At 31.7% G+C, this 19,740-nt stretch overlaps 1 protein-coding gene across 1 annotated transcript in view; it reads right to left on the bottom strand.

The window, feature by feature from the left end:
- Positions 1–18,174, bottom strand: part of LOC143077590 (transmembrane protein 43-like) — a 36,091-nt gene extending 17,917 nt beyond the window's left edge. Inside the window, exons 1-9 of the mRNA XM_076252979.1 lie at positions 18,093–18,174; positions 15,824–15,988; positions 14,279–14,413; positions 13,339–13,433; positions 12,554–12,603; positions 10,998–11,067; positions 9,666–9,736; positions 7,392–7,516; positions 820–891 (exon numbers count right to left, since the gene is read on the bottom strand). Coding sequence (XP_076109094.1) covers positions 820–891; positions 7,392–7,516; positions 9,666–9,736; positions 10,998–11,067; positions 12,554–12,603; positions 13,339–13,433; positions 14,279–14,413; positions 15,824–15,988; positions 18,093–18,107 — 798 coding nt within the window. The 5' untranslated portion in view covers positions 18,108–18,174. The remainder of the gene's footprint in view (positions 1–819; positions 892–7,391; positions 7,517–9,665; positions 9,737–10,997; positions 11,068–12,553; positions 12,604–13,338; positions 13,434–14,278; positions 14,414–15,823; positions 15,989–18,092) is intronic.
- Between the last annotated feature and the right edge of the window lie 1,566 nt (positions 18,175–19,740).

The following is a 19,740-nucleotide window of genomic DNA, read 5'->3' as shown; positions in this document are numbered from 1 at the left end:
TGCCTAATTTTTTCATAACATCTGCATTATGTACCAAAGATTATAAAATGAAAGTATAAAAAAAATCGAGGCGGAGATTTTTTTAGAATCAGCTAATAATTATAGCAGACCAATAAACGTAATAGACAAATAGGCGAAAATGGTGCTTTCTTCAATTTCGAAAAAAATCTATAATTTTACAATTTATTGACATATACTGATATTTTTATAGAGTTACATATATAGGGATTCAGCTATTCTTGATAGTTGAATGAATATTTACTTTAAAAACAGAATATTTCCCAATTTCTAATTCTACCGGCCATGCAAGGAAAAACCTATAAAAAATTGAGACCCCTACTTTAAAATGGGTACAATTTTTTGCCCTAATTTGGACACCCCTTTTCTTTACGGATTTCGATGTGAAAAACTAGCGAAATTACGATGTAAAAATTTTAGGGTAATTGGAGGATAGGCTTTTTTTTGTACCCCTTTTTAACATCGCTATTTAATTCTACAGTGCAGAAAATCGAAATCCGAAATTCTATGTTCAGATGTGAAAAAATAAGATTTTCTTTTATTTTTTTGTTCAAACATAAAAATAATAAGTAAACTCATATATTTTTCTCTTATAAATGTGCTTACAATCAACAGCATTGACCGCCGGTACTTTGCTATAAACAAATGAATTTTATTTACAAAAGCGCGTCATTTTTCAGCTGACGTCGGCCGACGCAAAATAGTCCAATTTTCGGCGTAGGACTACTGAGCGCCGCCGAATCACATTTTGGCCAAAAAGGCACATCCGGTTGTCCTACTGATAGTTAAGTGGTTACTTACAGTATCAGGCTGTCCCATTAAAGATTCTCCACTTATACCTGCATACTCAAATGTCACCCTCAAGTCACCAATCTGAGAAAAAAATAAGAAAATAATACTTTGAAAAAAACATAGCCATATCTGGTTCATAAAAGTTTTTGTTTTTGTATTATTTGTTACTTTTATATATAACAGAGATCATGCCCCCTGCCCCCTCTAAATCCGCCTCTGTTGAGTGTAGTGTTACATAGTATTAAACAGATTGGTTATGATGTCTGCGCCAGATAACTCTGTAAAGTCAGCTAAACGTTTTAATTACGTTGTGTTGTAAAAGAAATATTAAGCTTCTCAATGATCAAAATTGGTGTTTGTCAAATTGCTATATAACCAGTGTAATTTTTCTGACAAAACGTGGTTCAAAACGTGGTTCAAAACGTAGTTCAAAATTTTTTAAATTTTTATGTTTATGTTAAAGTGTCAAAGTAAATACTTTGACAAAATTTTATGAAAATTTAACGAGCCAAATTAATTTTAGTGAAAGTGTTGGGTACCACCTTAATACATGTACTGTAAAAAAATAAATATACATAAATAACTATGGTTGTGTCAAAATTGTAGGTTCTTGTGCTGATGAGTTATTCAGTAACCAATAATCAATTATCATATACAGAGGCTCATACAAAAATATTATTACAAGATTGATTTATAAAATGAAAAAAAATTATGAATGGATTATGGAAATATGATTTCTGTTTATTTAAGGACATTGATCAAAATTAGTGTTAACGTCCCACTATCATGTAACAGCAAATACTTTGTAATCATTAAAACAAGATCGATCAGAAAAAAATACATCTAATTTTTCTTAAAGATTTTTTTTGGTATTTAGAAGAACTAAATTATTTACCAATGGTCTCTAACAGAAAGTTGAAATCCCTCTAATGATAGAAAAATTATAATTGATTTTCATTTATATCTGGGTCAATCATTTTAAATGCTTATTGATTTATACCTGAATCAGGTGTAAACATGTCCTAATTAACTTCCTGATTGATGGACATTTTGAGAAACATTGAAGGAAAAAACAATTATCTACTCATGCACATAGCTGAAATAACTATTGACACAACAACATCAAGAGGTATTTTGTCGAAATATTAGCTGTTCTATTTAATGCTTTGTTATGTATTGACTGTAGAGAGGTGCATGTTTCTTGAATTATAGACTCAAGAGAGTTAGAACTATCTATTTCTAGGTACCTATTTGCCTTACACCAAAAATAGAAAATTCTTAGGATGTAGTTCTTTCCAACCATTTAAAATTTATTTAACTTTGGCCACTTTCAAGTTTTGTTTTCAGTTTTATATAGTAATCGTTTAATATGAGTCAGGCATTACCGGTACCTGTAAATGGGGACGAAGTCTGTATGAATTATTTTTTTGTACCTTACATATTTGTTAAAAAAAAAGAAACAGAAATACCGTAACGTTTCCGATTTTAGTTCTGTTGTTAGGGATTTTAGTTGTGACGTTATTAAAGTTATGACGTCATATGCAATGTAAACAAAGAAACGCTATCATCAGGTTACGTTTTTCATATCAAGGAATTATTAAAAAATGAAATTGGTATTGCGTTCCTTCCTATTTTATACTAGACTGATAAATATATATTTTACTCAAAGTTTCATACACACAAGACCGGAAAAAGGAAGTACATTGTAGATTTCTGCGCAGATTGAACGATTTTGACTTCATTAGTACAATGAAAATTTTCCCGATTGAAGATAATGTGTTGACCTCTTCAAATAATCTGGAATTTTATGCTGTTTTGTCCCTATCTAAATTAATTAAAGCCAATACCTCCTCTTATTCATCATCAAACATTTGGACCTTGACAGTAATGTAAAATAACATTTATCTTGTATATGTTTTAGGTCATGGCCTCCAGTAAACCTATACCATGTGGACCTTGTCAAGAAGAAAAAGTAAACAATAAAGCTGACTTATGGTGTTACAACTGTGATGAAGGCTTTTGTTCCATATGTTCTGGTCATCACAAACGATTCAAAATAGCACTTAATCATAAGACCATTGATATCAAAAGATATATACCATCAATTCCTGTTATTAAAACAGAATGCGACAACCATGGTCTACAGCTCAGCTTATACTACCCAAGTCATTCAATACCTTGTTGTGATGATTGTATTTCTACTAATCATTCAAAATGTACTGGAATAAAAGGTTTAGCAAGTGTTGTGGATAAAAAAAATATTGAAAAGTCCACACAGTCCTTAGAAAAACAAATGGAGTCCATCTTACATTTTTTGGACAAATTGATTAATAGCAAATCTAAAAACATTAGCAAAGGTGAACAAGAATGTGAAAGCTTACAAGAAACAATTGTAAAGATTCGCAAGAAAGTAAATGATGATTTAACCCAACTTGAGGAAAAGTTAAGAAATGAGACAGACACCATCTTGAATCAAGAGAAAACAAAGGCAGCAGATTTAATAACTGAAATTGAAGGAAAACAGAAGAAATTAAATGAAATGCAAGAACACTTATATACAGTTTTATCAAATAGTTCAAAGCTGCAATCATTTCTATGTGTACATAAGATTGAACAAGAGGTACACCAATGTAAACAATATGTTGAAGATCTGGAAAGTGATGAGAGGGCCAAAGAATTTGACATCAACATAAGACAAAAAGATGACATAGAAAAGATACTAAGCAAGTTACTAGGATCCTTAGAATCCTTAGGAGAAGTTAGAATTGTAAAAACAGCACTAGACTGTAACAGAGAAACGTGTGGGAGGAGGGAAGCACAAGTCCAATCACAAGAACAATCCAACATAAACAACATGACAATGAATATTGAGGCAAAGATAGATTTATCAATTAAAATGATGACTTGGGTTACTGACATGATTTGTCTGATGAATGGAAGAGTTATAGTAGTGGATGAAAATGAGGATGTTATCCTGCTTACTTCTGATGGTAAACTGTGTAAACAATTACCTTTACCTGGTGAAGCATTCAATGTTAGACAGATCAATCGGAACACTATTGCCATAACTTATCCTCAAGAAAAAGTCATTAAGATCTTCAATATGGAGGATGAAAAAGTTATCAAAGTTATCAAATTAGACAAACATTGCAGGGGTTTATCATTCTCTAATAATTCTTTTGCCGTAGGTTTGGATGATAATGAAATCCGTATTATAGACTTGGAAGGAAATAAACTGAAGTCAATACAAGTACATAGTAAAACAATACTGGAGAACATTGTTTACTATAATGATAGAGTAACATATAGTGATTATAATGGTCAAGCAGTACACTGTGTTGATGGATCAGGTAAACAGATCTGGAAATATAATCAGGATCTAAAAGCGCCAGAGGGACTTTGTACAGATACTTATGGTAACATTATTCTAGCAGACTATCAAGCTAATAGAATAATACTTATATCAAAAGATGGACAGGATAGTAAAGTACTGATAAGTGATCAAAAGGATAAACTAAAGACTCCAAATCGTATTTGTTTTGAACATAATGAGTCCTCAGGTTATATTTGTGGTCCCCTTGGCAAGTACTTGACAAAATTCAATATATCTTCTTTTAAAAATTAGATTTTCACTGAAGAATCTATTGACATTATAAGACGTTGATATGACATGTACATATACAATTCATTTAGTATCACACAGAACCAGTCTACATGTACTTAGTTGAGTCTGTTTCAGTAACTTCAAACTCTATACATTGAATTGTGCTTTAGGCGATTGTATGCATTGACATGTACTTTGTGTGGTGTTGTGTGATGTATTGTGTAATATGCTTTATATGGTATTGTGTGATGTATTGTGCTTTGTGCAGTGTTGTGTTATGTTTTGTGCTTTGTGGGGAATTGAGTAATGTATCATGCATGATTTGTGTGGTGTTGTGTTGTGTGGGGGTGTTCACTCCAGTCACGCTTCAGTGATTCCCTATATAAGCAACCAAATTTTTTCCCAAAAAGGGGGGGGGGACCTGGGCCCCCTGCACACCCCCCCACCTAAATCCGCCTCTGGTTGTTGTGTAATGTGCTCTGTGTGGTGTTGTGTAATCTTATGAGCTATGTGTGATGTTGTGTTATGTTTTGTGCTTTGAGTGTTGTGTAATGTATCATGATTTGTGTATGAGTGCCTAATGTCATGTGGTTTGTGTGGTGTTGTGTGGTGTATTGTGATTTGTCTGTTGTTTAAGAAATGATTCATACAAGCCATAGACATGTTGAAAATTTCACATACTGAAAATTCAGAAGTTATTGCAAGATTTTTATTGATGCAAATATTGAGACTGTGTGAGCCTTGCGATAACATGAATAATAAGAACTTGCCTTTATTCAATATGATTTCAAATAAATATATCTGTTTAAAAATGAGGTCATGGTCAAATAATACATGCTAGACTGACACATACCTCTTAAAATATAGTTGACGTTTTGCATACTGTATCAGAAAATAAGACCAAAACACAAAAACTTATCTTAAACCACTGAACCATGAAAAAGATGTCAGGGTCACATGACACATGTCAGTAGGGCATGTACATCTTTCAAACACTCAATACACCAAATATATTTGACCTATTTCTAAAGTATCTGAGATATTGACTTGACCATGAAAACTTAACCTTGATCACTGTTCCATGAAATACTGATCCATGAAATGAAGTCAAGGTCAAGTGAAAACTGTCTGACAGGGATGATCAGGACATTGCAAAGTAAGTACATACCAAATATAGTTATCCTATTACTCATAATAGATAATAGGAGAAAAATTAATTATACTAAAAATCTTAACTTTTTTTTCAAGAAGTCACTGAACCCTAAAAATGAGGTCAAGGACAATGGACATATGACAGATAGAATTTTCATAACATAAGGCATCTATATACAAAGTATGATGGATCAAGGTCTTCTTACTTCCAAAATATTAAGGTATTAAGAAGTTAGTTAACACTGCTGCAGGATCACTATCCCTATGTCGAGCTTTCTGCGACAAAAATTAAATCATAATTGAGATGACACTGTTGCAGTAGTGTATTGAGGCAAAAATCACAAGTTTAAAGGGGCACCTCCTAGAAAAAAACGGAATCACAAATTTCTGTAGATATGCACATCTACATTAATCTGTTGTTCATTTGATCTCCGGTTAATAAGTGTCATCACTTCTGATTACAGGTGTTAAAATGTTAACTTTGCAATTTCCATCAAATGAGACATTTTTTATTTGAGAGCTTAGATTAATCACCTTATTTCAGAAAGTATTTATTTAGTTAAAAGGAGTAGGTTCAGTAAGACCCCTTTTTGGCCCCAAAATATAGCAGTTTTAGAAAATTGTGAAAATGTAATCTTTAAGCTACATTTTGGGAAGTAAAATGCTTTTGCTACATAAGTATGAGCTGTTTTTGACAATACAATGCACAAATATCGCGTTCTAGCATCATTTAGTCATGCTAGTCAAAATTGAAGCATTTTGGTTAATTTTTAGACGGTTTCCGTCTAAAATGAAAGTGGCTGCATTCGTGTTCATTCATAATATTGAAATGTAAGTTGTATTTTTATGATAATACACAACATATATAAAGGTTAAGGATGAACACGGATGCGGCCACTTTCATTTTTGACAAAAACATCTGAAAAGTGACGTTTTTTGGCATATTTGATAAATTTTTCATATTTAACCTTGAATCAGAGCGTTTTTAATGGCTAAATCAGTTAAAATCTTTCAAATAAATGAATCGAATCAATTGAAACAGACACTTAAGTGTTTAAAAAGTGTTCAAAAACTTTGGTTAGATGAACCTGAAATTTGAGGCCAAAATCGGCCCTTACCGGACCTACTCCTTTGTTGAATGTTTTTAGTTTTAAAGGACAATTAAGTCAGGGAAAATGAACACCTTATTTTGCAATGTCCCTAAAAGATCTTTATTAAACATGTTAAACAACACATGGTTATTTTCAAGAATCTTCTTTTCTGATGGCTTCAATCTTTTCATTTGATTTTTTTTCTCTCAAGGAAAATGAAATTCATGAATTCAAGAATCCACAAACTTGTTACCTTTCCAAAAACTACTAAAAAATGATACCCACAAAAAAAAAGCATTTTATCAGCAACCAATTTTCATGGATTGTGGAAACATTTTTCGTGGTTAAAATACACCAAAAAAATCAATGAAAATTGGTATCCCAAATACAATAATGATAACTTGGTTATAATTTCTCAAAACCAACCAAACATTTTAAGCAAACTGTATGCAGATTGTAGATAGTAAGATAGACTTCTCACAAAACCATTGTATAGAGATGTAATACCTGATATCAACTTACTGTGGATTCATAATTGTTGTTGGATACCAATTTTTATGGTTTTTAGAGTTCTTGTGAACCATGACTTTGAATGTTCAACAAATTACAAAATTTCAATAAACTTGTATGTAGACTTTCGCAAAACCAAGAATTTACATATCCTCAACAATGTACGTTTTCCACGATCCACGAAAATTGGTACCCACTTAAATAACTGAATGCACAGTACTAACCTGTGGTTGTAAAGGGTAATGACTATGATAATAAACTCCTTCCAACATCTGTATCTTAGGATCTGATGGTGGCGACATAGCACTAGGGTTTATCTTCTTGAAATCTGTTATTTTACCTACCAAACCTGAAAAATAGCAAAAAAAAGTTTATATAACATTTCCTGTCATAGTAGGATTTAAAGTAACTAACAGATCAAATCCATACATCATACATACTTGGCTTTGACATACTTTGTTGACTTTGAGTGTTCCTGATGAGGGTTAATACAGAAAAGCACTTTAAATAAATGAAATTTAAAGAGTTATTTAATTTGATGTGGTACCATTTCCATACTTTCAAATTTACAACATTCTTCATAGATTTACTTTTTCATGTCTTAATTTGTTCAAGATTTTTAATTCAAATTGTATCATATAAAAAAGAAGATGTGGTATGATTGCCAATGAGACAACTGTCCACAAGAGACCAAAATGACACAGACGTTAGCAACTATAGGTCACCATACTGCCTTCAACAATGAGCAAATTTAAGCCCATGTCGCATAGTCAGCTATAAAAGGCCTGATATGACAATGTAAAACAATTCAAACGAGAAAACTAACGGCCTTATTTGTATAAAAAAATATTTATATTAATTTAAAACTAGCAAGTAATAAAAAAGGTATTAAATCTAGTCTAAAATCTGTGAATATATAACGCAGTTTTTTTCAAAAGTGATGATTTTCTAAAAATTGTTTAGCATTTCACAGTGGTATCATACTTAAACTTTGTTTAAACCTGTTTATTAACTTTTGACCTTATTATTTATCCCTTATAATTTTCATCAACTATGTAGTTGCATTCAGGTATCACAAATCAAATTTATTATTTCATTGTATGTTATTTCATATCGGTTGAGAATAAGATTCTCTTATTGGATAAAAAGGGGTCACATGACATTCATTATTCTTCAGTAATAAATTCCATCGGTCATTAACAGAACAAAACGGACCAGAAAACCGGTCGTTAACGAACTTTTACATGATAATGACCGGTAGGGCGTGGTTTCTGTCTGATAATGACTGTTGGGGCGTGGTTTCCGTCTGATAATGACCGTTGGGGCGTTGTTTATCTGTTAATGACCGATGGGGCGTGGTTTCTCTGTTTAGAGAGATGTAACTTTTTAAAAACATGTTCCTTTTTTTAATATTATAATTCAGTTGTTAAATTGTTTATTATATGTTTTCGTTAACAATCAAATTAAAGAGAACTTGATTAAGTATTTATACACTGAAAAATTGCACTAAAATTAATGGCAGTATTACTACGACTGGTCTTCACTCTTTGCCATAGAAATCATACAACTACTCGAGTTCGCTTTAGGCATTTTGAATTTATGAGAATTTTCCAAAACATGGTTTCTCAATGAAATAAACATAATAGTTCTTGAAAAACTGGTCATCATCGTGATACATGGACTGCCCATAGGACAGTGGTATTGACTGCGACAGCGATAATGACCTCGCCTTCGGCTCAGTCATTATCACTATCTTAGTCAATACCACTGTCCTGTGGGCAGTCCATATATCACGATAATGACCAGTTTTTCAAGAACTATTATATAATTAATTTGCATTTATTGATTGAGTTAAGCCTTCCAATTGATATATTGCAGTGTGTCTTTCTGTGTTGTGATGTTAAATTAGTGTTTCAGAAAAGGGAGAAGGTTTGGTACCATTAAAACTTTTAGTCCCGCTGCAAATGTTTGCACCTATCCTAAGTCAGGAACCTGATGTACAGTAGTTGTTGTTTGTTTATGTAGTTCATACATGTTTCTCATTTCTCAATTATGTAGATTAGACTGTTGGTTTTCCCCTTTTTTTTACACTAGTAATTTTTTAGCCCTTTTTAGCTTGCTGTTTGGTTTGAGCCAAGTCTCCTTGTTGAAGGCCGTACCTTGACCTATAATGGTTTACATATGTAAATTGTTCCTTGGATGGAGAGTTTTCTCATTTGCACTCATACCAAATCTTCCTATATCTATAAATACTGGTAAAAGGGAGTGGGATTTGGGTACATATTAAACTGGTTTAACACCACCACATGATATGCTGTATCTGGAAAAATATTTTAATCTTCCTTTATATGTGTGTTGTTTTAGAACATGTAGAAGGTATCATGTGTTGGTTGATGTGGTTTGTTGTACTGCATGCATATATATATAGCGCAGTATCAGTAATTTTGACAAGCCATGTTATTTCTTATTTTGCATTATTAACATATTATAATTGGTACCTCCTGACAACTCGAAACCACCAACATGAACAACATCTGCAGTTTGCATTTGGGAAGTTACTGGCATTGACCTAAAAATCATAAATAGGATATATATAAAAAAAAATATTGAAAGAAAAGAGAAAAAATATGAACATGTATTAAATTTTTCAAATATGTGCAAATACTTCCATATTCATGACAACCATTTGAACCTTTATCAGCCATTCATAGCAAGACAATAAATAAAGTTGCAAGACCTGCTAACCCTTCTGAAACACTGGAGTTCAACCCTGGTTTTATTGTGGGGTTCATATTTTGGTTTTCTATGCAAAGTATTGTAGATATTATCTTTATTGGTACTAAAATTGATTGTATCTTCAATAGTTTAATACATAGCTAAACAAGTATTGTAACATGTCTTTACACTAAATATTACTGAGGTGTACTTTTTGATAGTTTAGTCTTGTTACCAATTTTTTCTAGACTGATACTTTACTTTGTGTTTAGCCCTATCTAGTAGTTCACAGCAATTGATTTTATTTTTATTTTGAAATATATTTGATGTAATAAATACGAAATATCCAAGCCTTATGTATTTGTGACAATTTATAATCATGTTGTTTTTCTTTTTGCTAAAGTCACAAAAAAAATCGTTTGCTAAAATCAGCTTATTTACCATATCAATTTCATGAATTAAATTTGGGCTTTGAACTAGCTTTCAGTAAATGTGAGTACTCTAGAGCTCATATCAGTCCTTTGTGTCTTTTCTCTTGATTGTTCACAGTTTAAACTAAAAGTTATTTAAGGAATGACTGTTATATTTTTTCTGTCTATGAAGAAATAACATCAAAAATGTGGTACACACTGAATAACCAGCGTAGCGGTTTGTTTATAAGTGTGCCCCACATTTTTTATGTTATTTTGAATAGACAGAAAAATAGTACAGTCATTTCATATATTTAATTCTAAATTCCATTTTAAACCGGTGTAAATCATGAAAAAATGTTGATGACGTCACGGTCACATGACAAAATTATGTCTATGAGCTGATAAACAACATCAGCCAATCAGATAATGCTTTACATCCAAATTAAATTATTTGCTTAATGATGTATTGTTAAACAACTAGGGAAAGCTGAAGGGACAGAATCAGCAGTTGAGCACTGAACATTTACAAAAAAGATGTTCTCTGTCTAAAATGAAAAGCTGTAACATTTCATATTACATGACATTATTTTGTTGTTGGATTGCAGTTGTCATTAATGTATACCCCATTTATCTTATTATACATTATATATCATTTTCAAAACCAATTCAACAGAGCTCACATATATGTGACATTTAACTTACGTTGGGTTATTATGTCCAACCATGTTATCAAAAGACTGACTTCTTACTAAATCTGATCTCCATTCTTGTGCTAAAATAAAACATCACATGTAACCAATTTGTCTGTGGCATTATACTGTACATACAATTGTCAATTACAGGCTCCAAGAAGTATGAAACACTCCTCGTACATGTGAAAATATTATCAAAAATTCCAGTCATAGAAATTCTAAATGGCTAATTCTGTTGACAAATATTTCTAGATCTTTACAAAAAAAAACATTAAATCCTATACAAATATTCCAGTCTCTTATATTTCAATGTATTTGTTTGTAAAATTAATAGATGTGTGGGCAAAAATTAAAGAGCATTGCGGAGACCCTACAACACAAGTTTGTAATAATTCAATAGCCCAAGGTTGCTATACATCTATTTCAATTTCTTAACCCTTTCCTCCATAATGACGCTTTTTGACGCCACCCCCTTTACTCCATAATGATGCCTTTTGACGCCTGTGAAGTACCTCAGTTGAAACGCTATGTCTCCAAAATGTCTGCATCAGACTTAAAAAATTAAAAAAAATTGTATCCAATATGAAAAGGAGATTCATGAGAATATCTGACTTTAATTTCATTGATGAAATATTAGTTTTCACAATGCATTAACACTTTAAACCTGATGATTATTTTTACTGAAAAAAATCCTATGCGAATCAAGTATTTAAAAAAAAATATCCATGGAGTAAAGGGTTAAGCATCAATGTAATTGCAATTAACTTACAACTAGGATCCGGTAATAAGTTTTACAAAAACTTATGAGAGAGTCTAGATGGGGGGTCCTTCATTTTTTAATTCTTTATTTTTTTAGCATCTCATTATTCTCTATTTTTATAATTTTGCCCACTATTCTTGAAGAAATTTTTACTAGTTTGAGGCATTGAACTAGTGGCTAGTAGTGCAGACTGGTAAACCCCCATACACACCCTCATAAGGAGGCTCGCGGGTATAAAATTTTCAGAAAAAAAATAAACATTAATTTTTCATTACAAATTTTATTTATTACCTTTAGTAGTTGTTACTTTATCATATGGTACAAAAATCATTCGTGTTGGCCCCAGGTGACTTTGAAAATGTAGATATCATTGAAAAAGCTCCAAGTTATCTCCCTTTGGAGCACAAATGCCATTTTTTGTCATTAAAATTGAAATATTTTTTTTAACTCATCGGTGACCTATATTTTTTATTGATGTTTTGGAATAAGATGTACATAAACTAAATAATTGTAAAATTAAAGCGATTTCTGTAATTTAGTTCTTTTTTTATTTCGATATTACATTTGTACCGCTATTTCTCCTTTTAGTTCAACAGAAAAAAGGACATTAACAAAAATGTATGCTTCTTTCGAAGGCAGATTGTGAGTGTAAATGAACGATGACCCCATTTTTTTATTTCATTTTTCTATTAAGTATTTAAGATAAAGTTCATTTATAGAAAAATATAGAGAAATCCTATATTAAATAAAAAAAAATTGATTTAGACCCGCGAGCCCCCTTAAGAAGCTATTTTTTACAAACTTACTATAGGAATAAGTTTTTTCAACTCTGGTTTGTCCTCCTTCGTTGTACTCTCTGCAAAAAAATGGCAAATGGAAAATATCAGTATGCATTGAGTGGTAACTGGTATAAAATGAAAAAGGTAATATCAGACAATGGAGTAACAAAAATGATTACTTCAGGCATAAAAATACCATTAATAATTGATCTGATAAAAGGTCAGCACATTTTGTTGTACATCAGCAATTAATATTGGTTGTATCAGATTGGTTGGTGTTTGCTTTTAGCTTCCTCAGCACAAAAAGGTTTTATATTAGGAATGTTGCAACAGAAAGACTAAACGTGAGTTTATTTACCGAATTAGACTTTTTACCGGATTTGTTATCACATAAGCAACACGACGGGTGCCGCATGTGGAGCAGGATCTGCTTACCCTTCCGGAGCACCTGAGATCACCCCTAGTTTTTGGTGGGGTTCATGTTGTTTATTCTTTAGTTTTCTATGTTGTGTCATGTGTACTATTGTTTTTTTGTTTGTCTTTTTCATTTTTAGCCATGGCGTTGTCAGTTTGTTTTAGATTTATGAGTTTGACTGTCCCTTTGGTATCTTTCGTCCCTCTTTTACAGATTAATTTTCAAGTTCTTATTTTTGTAGCCTTAGAGAACATTTTTTTAAACAGTTGTGTTTATTACAATATTTTTATGTTGGTCTTTAATCAGACAATAAACAAGCAATGCCCCTTTCTAATGTGTTGTATGCATACTAAAATATAGAATACATTTTTAAAGTCTGCTTAATCTTAAATATTACCTTTTAGATTCATGTTCCACCCATTGGTACATTTCAACTGTTCTCCTCAACTTCACAGCATTTACTCTTATATTATAGGTAGGATCTAAAAGACTCTGTTAAAACAAAATTGCAATACTAAATGAATTCTACAAATAACATATTCAGATAAGCTAAAGAGGTGTTTGATATGCATGAAGTTTACAAAATGTCTGTTACAATTACCGGTACCGTATTCAAGTTATTTACCAATTGATATCTTACCAAGTCAATCACAGAATTTCCTCCATCAAAAAGAAAATGTTGGTCATATCACATTGCTATGAAATATGCTTTACTTGGTTTCTGAGTTTATTGCTCTTCAATGTTTGATGCTTTTAGTTTTGCCAACATATGGCCTCTGTGACCTATGATTAACTTCTTTCAGGAAAAATGTGTATATTGTGCATCAAATTAAATCCAGAATCACAAAAATAAAGGATTTAATGTCTGAATGTTGAAAACAAATAATCAACATTTTTTCATTTACTTCAAGCAAAATCAAAATCAATCACAATTAAACTTTGTAACTATCTAAAATATGCTTGGAAAATTAGATCATGTATTGTGAATTAATTGTACCTTTATTATATTATGTATTGTTCTCTGCTATCTGTTGTTTTGTCACATTGTATATACTTGTTTATGTATTGCCATAGCATATTATTTATGCTTTCGCAAATAAAATATTCATTCATTCATTCAACAGTGCTTGGACATGTTGGTGATGGCACTAATTATATAGAATCAGAAAGTAATCTGTAACCTGATATTTACCCATTATCCATTACCAGTAATTATCTGTGCCGGAAAAAAAACCCAAAACACACAAATTAAATTATTTGCCAATTAGATTTGATTAAGACACCTCTACCTCAGTAAATAAAAGTAACAGCTGAATCTTGTTATTATATTCACTTACCTTTTCTGTTTTCAAAGGACCAGCTAAGTGAACAAGTTTTCCATTATTTTGATCAAATGGTACATCTATATTTTCTAAGGAGACAACTATGCTTAACCCTTCATCTAATGATTTTGCTGTTTGCACAGCTCTACCCTGAAAAAATAATTATAATCTAATACACCAAGCTCAACTTAATATTAATTATTAAATAAATAATACAACACATTAATGGATAAGGGTATCTACAGGTGAAGCAGGCTTTCGAATAATAATAAATATCAATTAATATCTTGCATATCTTAAATCTTATTATGTCCCTTATTTGTTAACATAATAAAAACCAAAATTAACAATTTCACTACTAGAACACCAATTCAGTTTTAAAAGACAAGTTAATTCAGAAGTTTTTTTTCTCATTGTTGAAGGCTGTACAGTCACCTTTAATCACAATAATTGCCCTTATCCACAACACTTGTGCTCTGGTGGGTAGTTGTCTCATTTGCAATCATACCACATATCATTATTTTTAAGTTTAATTTCATTTAATTGAAAAACAGACAAGCTTATTATCATCAGTATGTTAAATATATGAGCATGTCAAAGAACCTTGTATCCCTGCAGACTCTCCACCTATAATTTGTAAAATCATGATACATCACTGGTCCATGTGTATATGATTGTACATGTTGTACAATACAAAAGTATAAACAGCACATATCTGATGCAGCAAATCATGCAAATCATAACGGGAGGGACTAGACTAAATTTTCAAATGATGAAGACATCATTTTTCAATCAGTTTAATTGAGGTTTGGAGCTGGGCCTCAGCTGGCATGTCAGTAAATTAACTCATCATAGATACCAGGATTAAATTTTGTATTTATGCCAGATGCACATTTTGTCTAAAAAAAAACTCATCAGTAACGCTTGAATCCAAAAAAAATAAAAAATTTAAAGTAGCTGCTAGTAGTCCTTTGTTAATTTATATGCATCATTGTCATTTTGCTTAGATTTTTTTTTGTTACCGATTCTGATAATGGACACAGACTTCTTTTAAACTGAGTTTACTGTGCAAATTGCTATGTGTTTCTTTATTCTACATTGGCTATAGGTATAGAGGGAGTGTTGAGATCTCACAAAACATGTTTAATGCGCCACATTTTTGTGCATGTCCCAAGTCTGGAGCATCTGGCCTTTGTTAGTTTTGTATGTTTTTTAATTTCAGTTCATTTATATGTTTTGGAGTTTAGTGTGACTTCCATTTTCACTGAACTAGAACATAATTTTATTTGGGGCCAGCTGAAGACCGCCTCCGGGTGCAAGATTTTAGTGGCATTTGGCTGTTGTCTGCTCTTTGGTTGGGTTGTTGTCTCTTTGACATATTCCCCATTTCTCTTCTCTATTTTAAATTATTAAATGTGTTAATGCAAATATAATGTTCAAAATGTTGCTGGCTGCGGGTATACCCAAAATTTGTTAGTGTTACATGTATAACCTGACAGTTCTGTTCCTTAATATTAAGTCAATGACATGCACACATTTAAAGGACTTATCTGAACATACCTCATTCCAAAACAGTAAACCTGAAGCCACCACCAGTAAGGCTATACCCACTAATATTCCAACTAAACTGTTACCAATTCTCTCAAAGAAATTAGGATTTCTTCTGTATGATACACGTGTATGACTATCTCCCATGCTTGAACCAGGACCTGGAGCGTCTGGATACTGAAATATCAATATTTTACTTATCTAAATAGTTTCACATGTTTAACATTACAATTTTTATATGGATATATATATACATGTAATACAACTAGTCTAGTTGCTTTTCTGAAATTTGAAAAAAAATATCAGTTAAAACAAGGAACTATTTAGATCTGGAATAGTTTTGAATTCTGGAAAATTAATTAGAAATATATGATGAAAACTAACCCAGCTAAATAGGGTTAGCCATGCGCGCATAGCTAAGGTTCGTTTTACTTTCACTATCATTTCAGTATGAACTAACTAACCCCCCTTAGCCATGCGTGCATGGCTAACCCAATTTAGTTGGGTTAGTTTTCATCATAAATATCTCATCAATTTTCCAGAATTCAAAATTATTCCAGATTCAAATAATTCCTTGTTTTAAGATAAACAATGATAAATTATTGTAATCTGAAATATCTCAAAGCTTGTGTCTCCTATCATGATTTTTTTATAAGAGGGCAGTTTCTTGCAAAAAAACTATTGAATCAAGTTACATCATATATAAACAAATATATGACTTACAAAACATCATCATGATCATGTTGACCAAGTGTGCATAAATAATCAGTCTATAGTTGATTTTACTTTGTACTTACATGTCAGCTGACAGACATGACCAAAAGAGTGCCAATTTGATCAATTGCCTACATGTATTAAAACATGTTAAACAGGCCAGGGTGTAAACGAAGGTAAATGTGTTTGATTTTAGGAGGTAGACCTAGGTTAAGGGAAATAACTCTTAAAATCATCAGTATGTTTGTGTCAGCCATTTTCATAAATATGTTCTAAGCTTCTTGGATACATAGATTATTTTCAATCTGTTTCAGGCAAATGCTTAAAATTCATCGACGAAACTTGACTTTTACAAACGCATAACTGATTTAAAGAGTTATCTCCCTGAACCAAGGTCTACCCCCTTAAACTACTGAATAAGATGATCACATCCGATTTACTAATGTTTACTTACTTACTATCATGATTTAGATCATGAATAAATCTTGGGGCAGGATCTACTCAGTCAACCTTCCAAGAACTTTAAAGGAACAGAGCATCTCCCGCTGCTGATCAGGTTATGATTTTTTTAATTATTTTTGTGTTAACTGTTGTTTGACATGGTCTTGTCCAATGGGACAGATCAGATATATAGCCTGTTGATTGTCTACATGATTTTTTTTTAAATGCAGGTACTTTGTACATGTAAACAATATATATTTGACATGTAGTCTAGTGGCACTCACACCACATCTTCCTATATATCATTCAGGGACTTTCAATAAAGTCCCTGACTATGATGAACCACTGGAGTTTGAATTCCTAGCAATAAAGGTGTATAAATATGCCAAACACGACTATCATGACTATCATTTCTCCAATTGAATCAAATCATTTCTCTCTTCAAGAGAAGCTCTACTGTCATAACTGTGATTGTTGAGTTTGGCATATTTATACATGTTTATTGCTTTCAACTAACATGACTTACTGATATATAGTTTACTAGATATAGGAAGATGTGGTGTGAGTGCCAATGAGACAACTCTCCATACAAATAACAATTTAAAAAGTAAACCATTATAGGTTAAAGTACGGCCTTCAACACGGAGCCTTGGCTCACACCGAACAACAAGCTATAAAGGGCCCCAAAATTACTAGTGTAAAACCATTCAAACGTCTGAGTTTTGAAATTGGTTGTTCTGTTCTGTTCAGGTAATTTCCTCTGTTATATATCGGAGCACTCCCACTTTAAAATATTTACACAGATATTTACAGTGTGCATGGTGGGGTGCTCAAGTTCTTCCTTTTGTCTCCTTTTACCCTTTTTATACATTACGCGAAAAAACAATGAAAAGGCCAAAATTCTGAATTTTAATTGTGATGTGTGCTTTTCAAATTTTATATTTGTCACATTTTATATTAAATAAAAATTATAATAACCAAATGACATCAGCATTTTTTATAAATGTACATTGTAAATATAATACAACTGTTAAAAGATTTTACAATATACAATCAAAATCCTTTCATTTTTTTATATGTAGTACAAATAATCAGACTTAGAACTACGTAATAATTGTTTACTCACTTGTCGTCTGTACATAATCTGATAATGATTAACAAACACCTGCTACTTGATTTTTTCTTCTCAAAACAAAAGTGAAAGTATAACCGGAAGTACAGGTATCACGTTTTGATTGGACAAGAATAAAATTAACTACTGTTAGTTTTTAAAGCGGCAATGTTAAACATTTGAAAGCCGATCATGTCAAAATCAAACTGGATATTGTTTGAAATTGTTGATTATATCTCAAGAATTCAGATACAATCATTGAATTCTTTATGCATAAAGAATAAATATAAAAAATAATAAGATGTGGGATGATTGCCAATCAGACAACTCTCCAAAAGATACAAAATTTACCGAAATTAACAACTATATAGTATTACATATAGTCACCGTACGGCCTTCAACAATGAGCAAAGCCCATATCACACAGTAAGCCATTTCTATTTATCAATTTCTTTGAAGCAGAGCTCATGGGGTTTTGATTATATGATCACTTGGCCATTTATATAGTCCGGCATGGATTATTTGAGTGCCGGACCAAATTTGATAATCTATAATTATGAGCTTACATTGGCAAAACATTAGTGCTTATGTGATTACTAAAAGCCTCAGCAGAGACATATATATTTGATATATATATGACTGATGTCTCTGTCTGAAGTATCAAAGCCAAATCAAATCAAATCAAATATATTTTATTGTCAATTAAAGACGCCCATTACAGGCAGAATAATCACAAGTTAAATTTGGTACAAATGATTACAAATGATTACAATTATTTGAATACAATTAAATCAATGAATACAGAAACTTGTTTTAAAAAACTGGGTTTAATAAAAGAGGGACGAAAGATTTCAGACGGACAGTCAAACTCATAAATCGAAAATAAACTGACAACGCCTGGCTAAAAATAAAAGTAGACAAACAGACAAACAATAGAACACATCAAACAACATATATAGAAAACTAAAGAATAAGCAAAACGAACCCCACCAAAAACTAAGGGTGACCTCAGGTGCTCCGGAAGGGCCAAGCAGATCCTGCTACACATGTGGCACCCGTCGTGTTGCTTATGTAAATGGTCTAATTCGGTAGGTCACATTCATGAAAGGTAAGGGGATTTAATAAGGATCCCAAATTCTTAGATTTCCCCCAAAAAACACAAGTTATGCGAATAAGAGATAGAGGTATAATTTATGTAAAAATAAACAGAAAAGTATCTGTGGAGAGTTGTCTCATTCAACGGCAATCATACTAAATCTTTTTTTTTTTTTTATATCCGTCCATATTGAATTGAATTCTTAGACAGTTTTTAATTGCCTCCAGATTATTCAGACGTCTGTCAGTTAATATAAACAATATCCTCCTTCATTATCTTAGACTCTAAATCAACGAATATTAGATGACCATGTTACATTGATGTACTTCGTTGGACATCAACCTCGCCAAAGACTAAAAGGTTAAAAGATTTCTGAAAAAGGACCAAATTAAAGTCTTCCATCAAAAGAAGATTGGAAACTTTGTTGTCAGGTCACTATACGGACGCTCTTTATCCTAACATAAATGATGTTAAAGGGGTAATCTGATATAAAGCTAGTCATTTAGTTATATCTAAGTAAGAATGCATGACTATTTTGTATAAAATTGAGAACGGATATGAGGAATG

The sequence above is a fragment of the Mytilus galloprovincialis genome, chromosome 1, assembly GCF_965363235.1.
Source record: "Mytilus galloprovincialis chromosome 1, xbMytGall1.hap1.1, whole genome shotgun sequence".
NCBI classification, from domain to species: Eukaryota; Metazoa; Mollusca; class Bivalvia; order Mytilida; family Mytilidae; genus Mytilus; species Mytilus galloprovincialis.
Note: the sequence above shows the minus strand (reverse complement) of the source record. Positions and strands in the feature narration are given on the sequence as shown.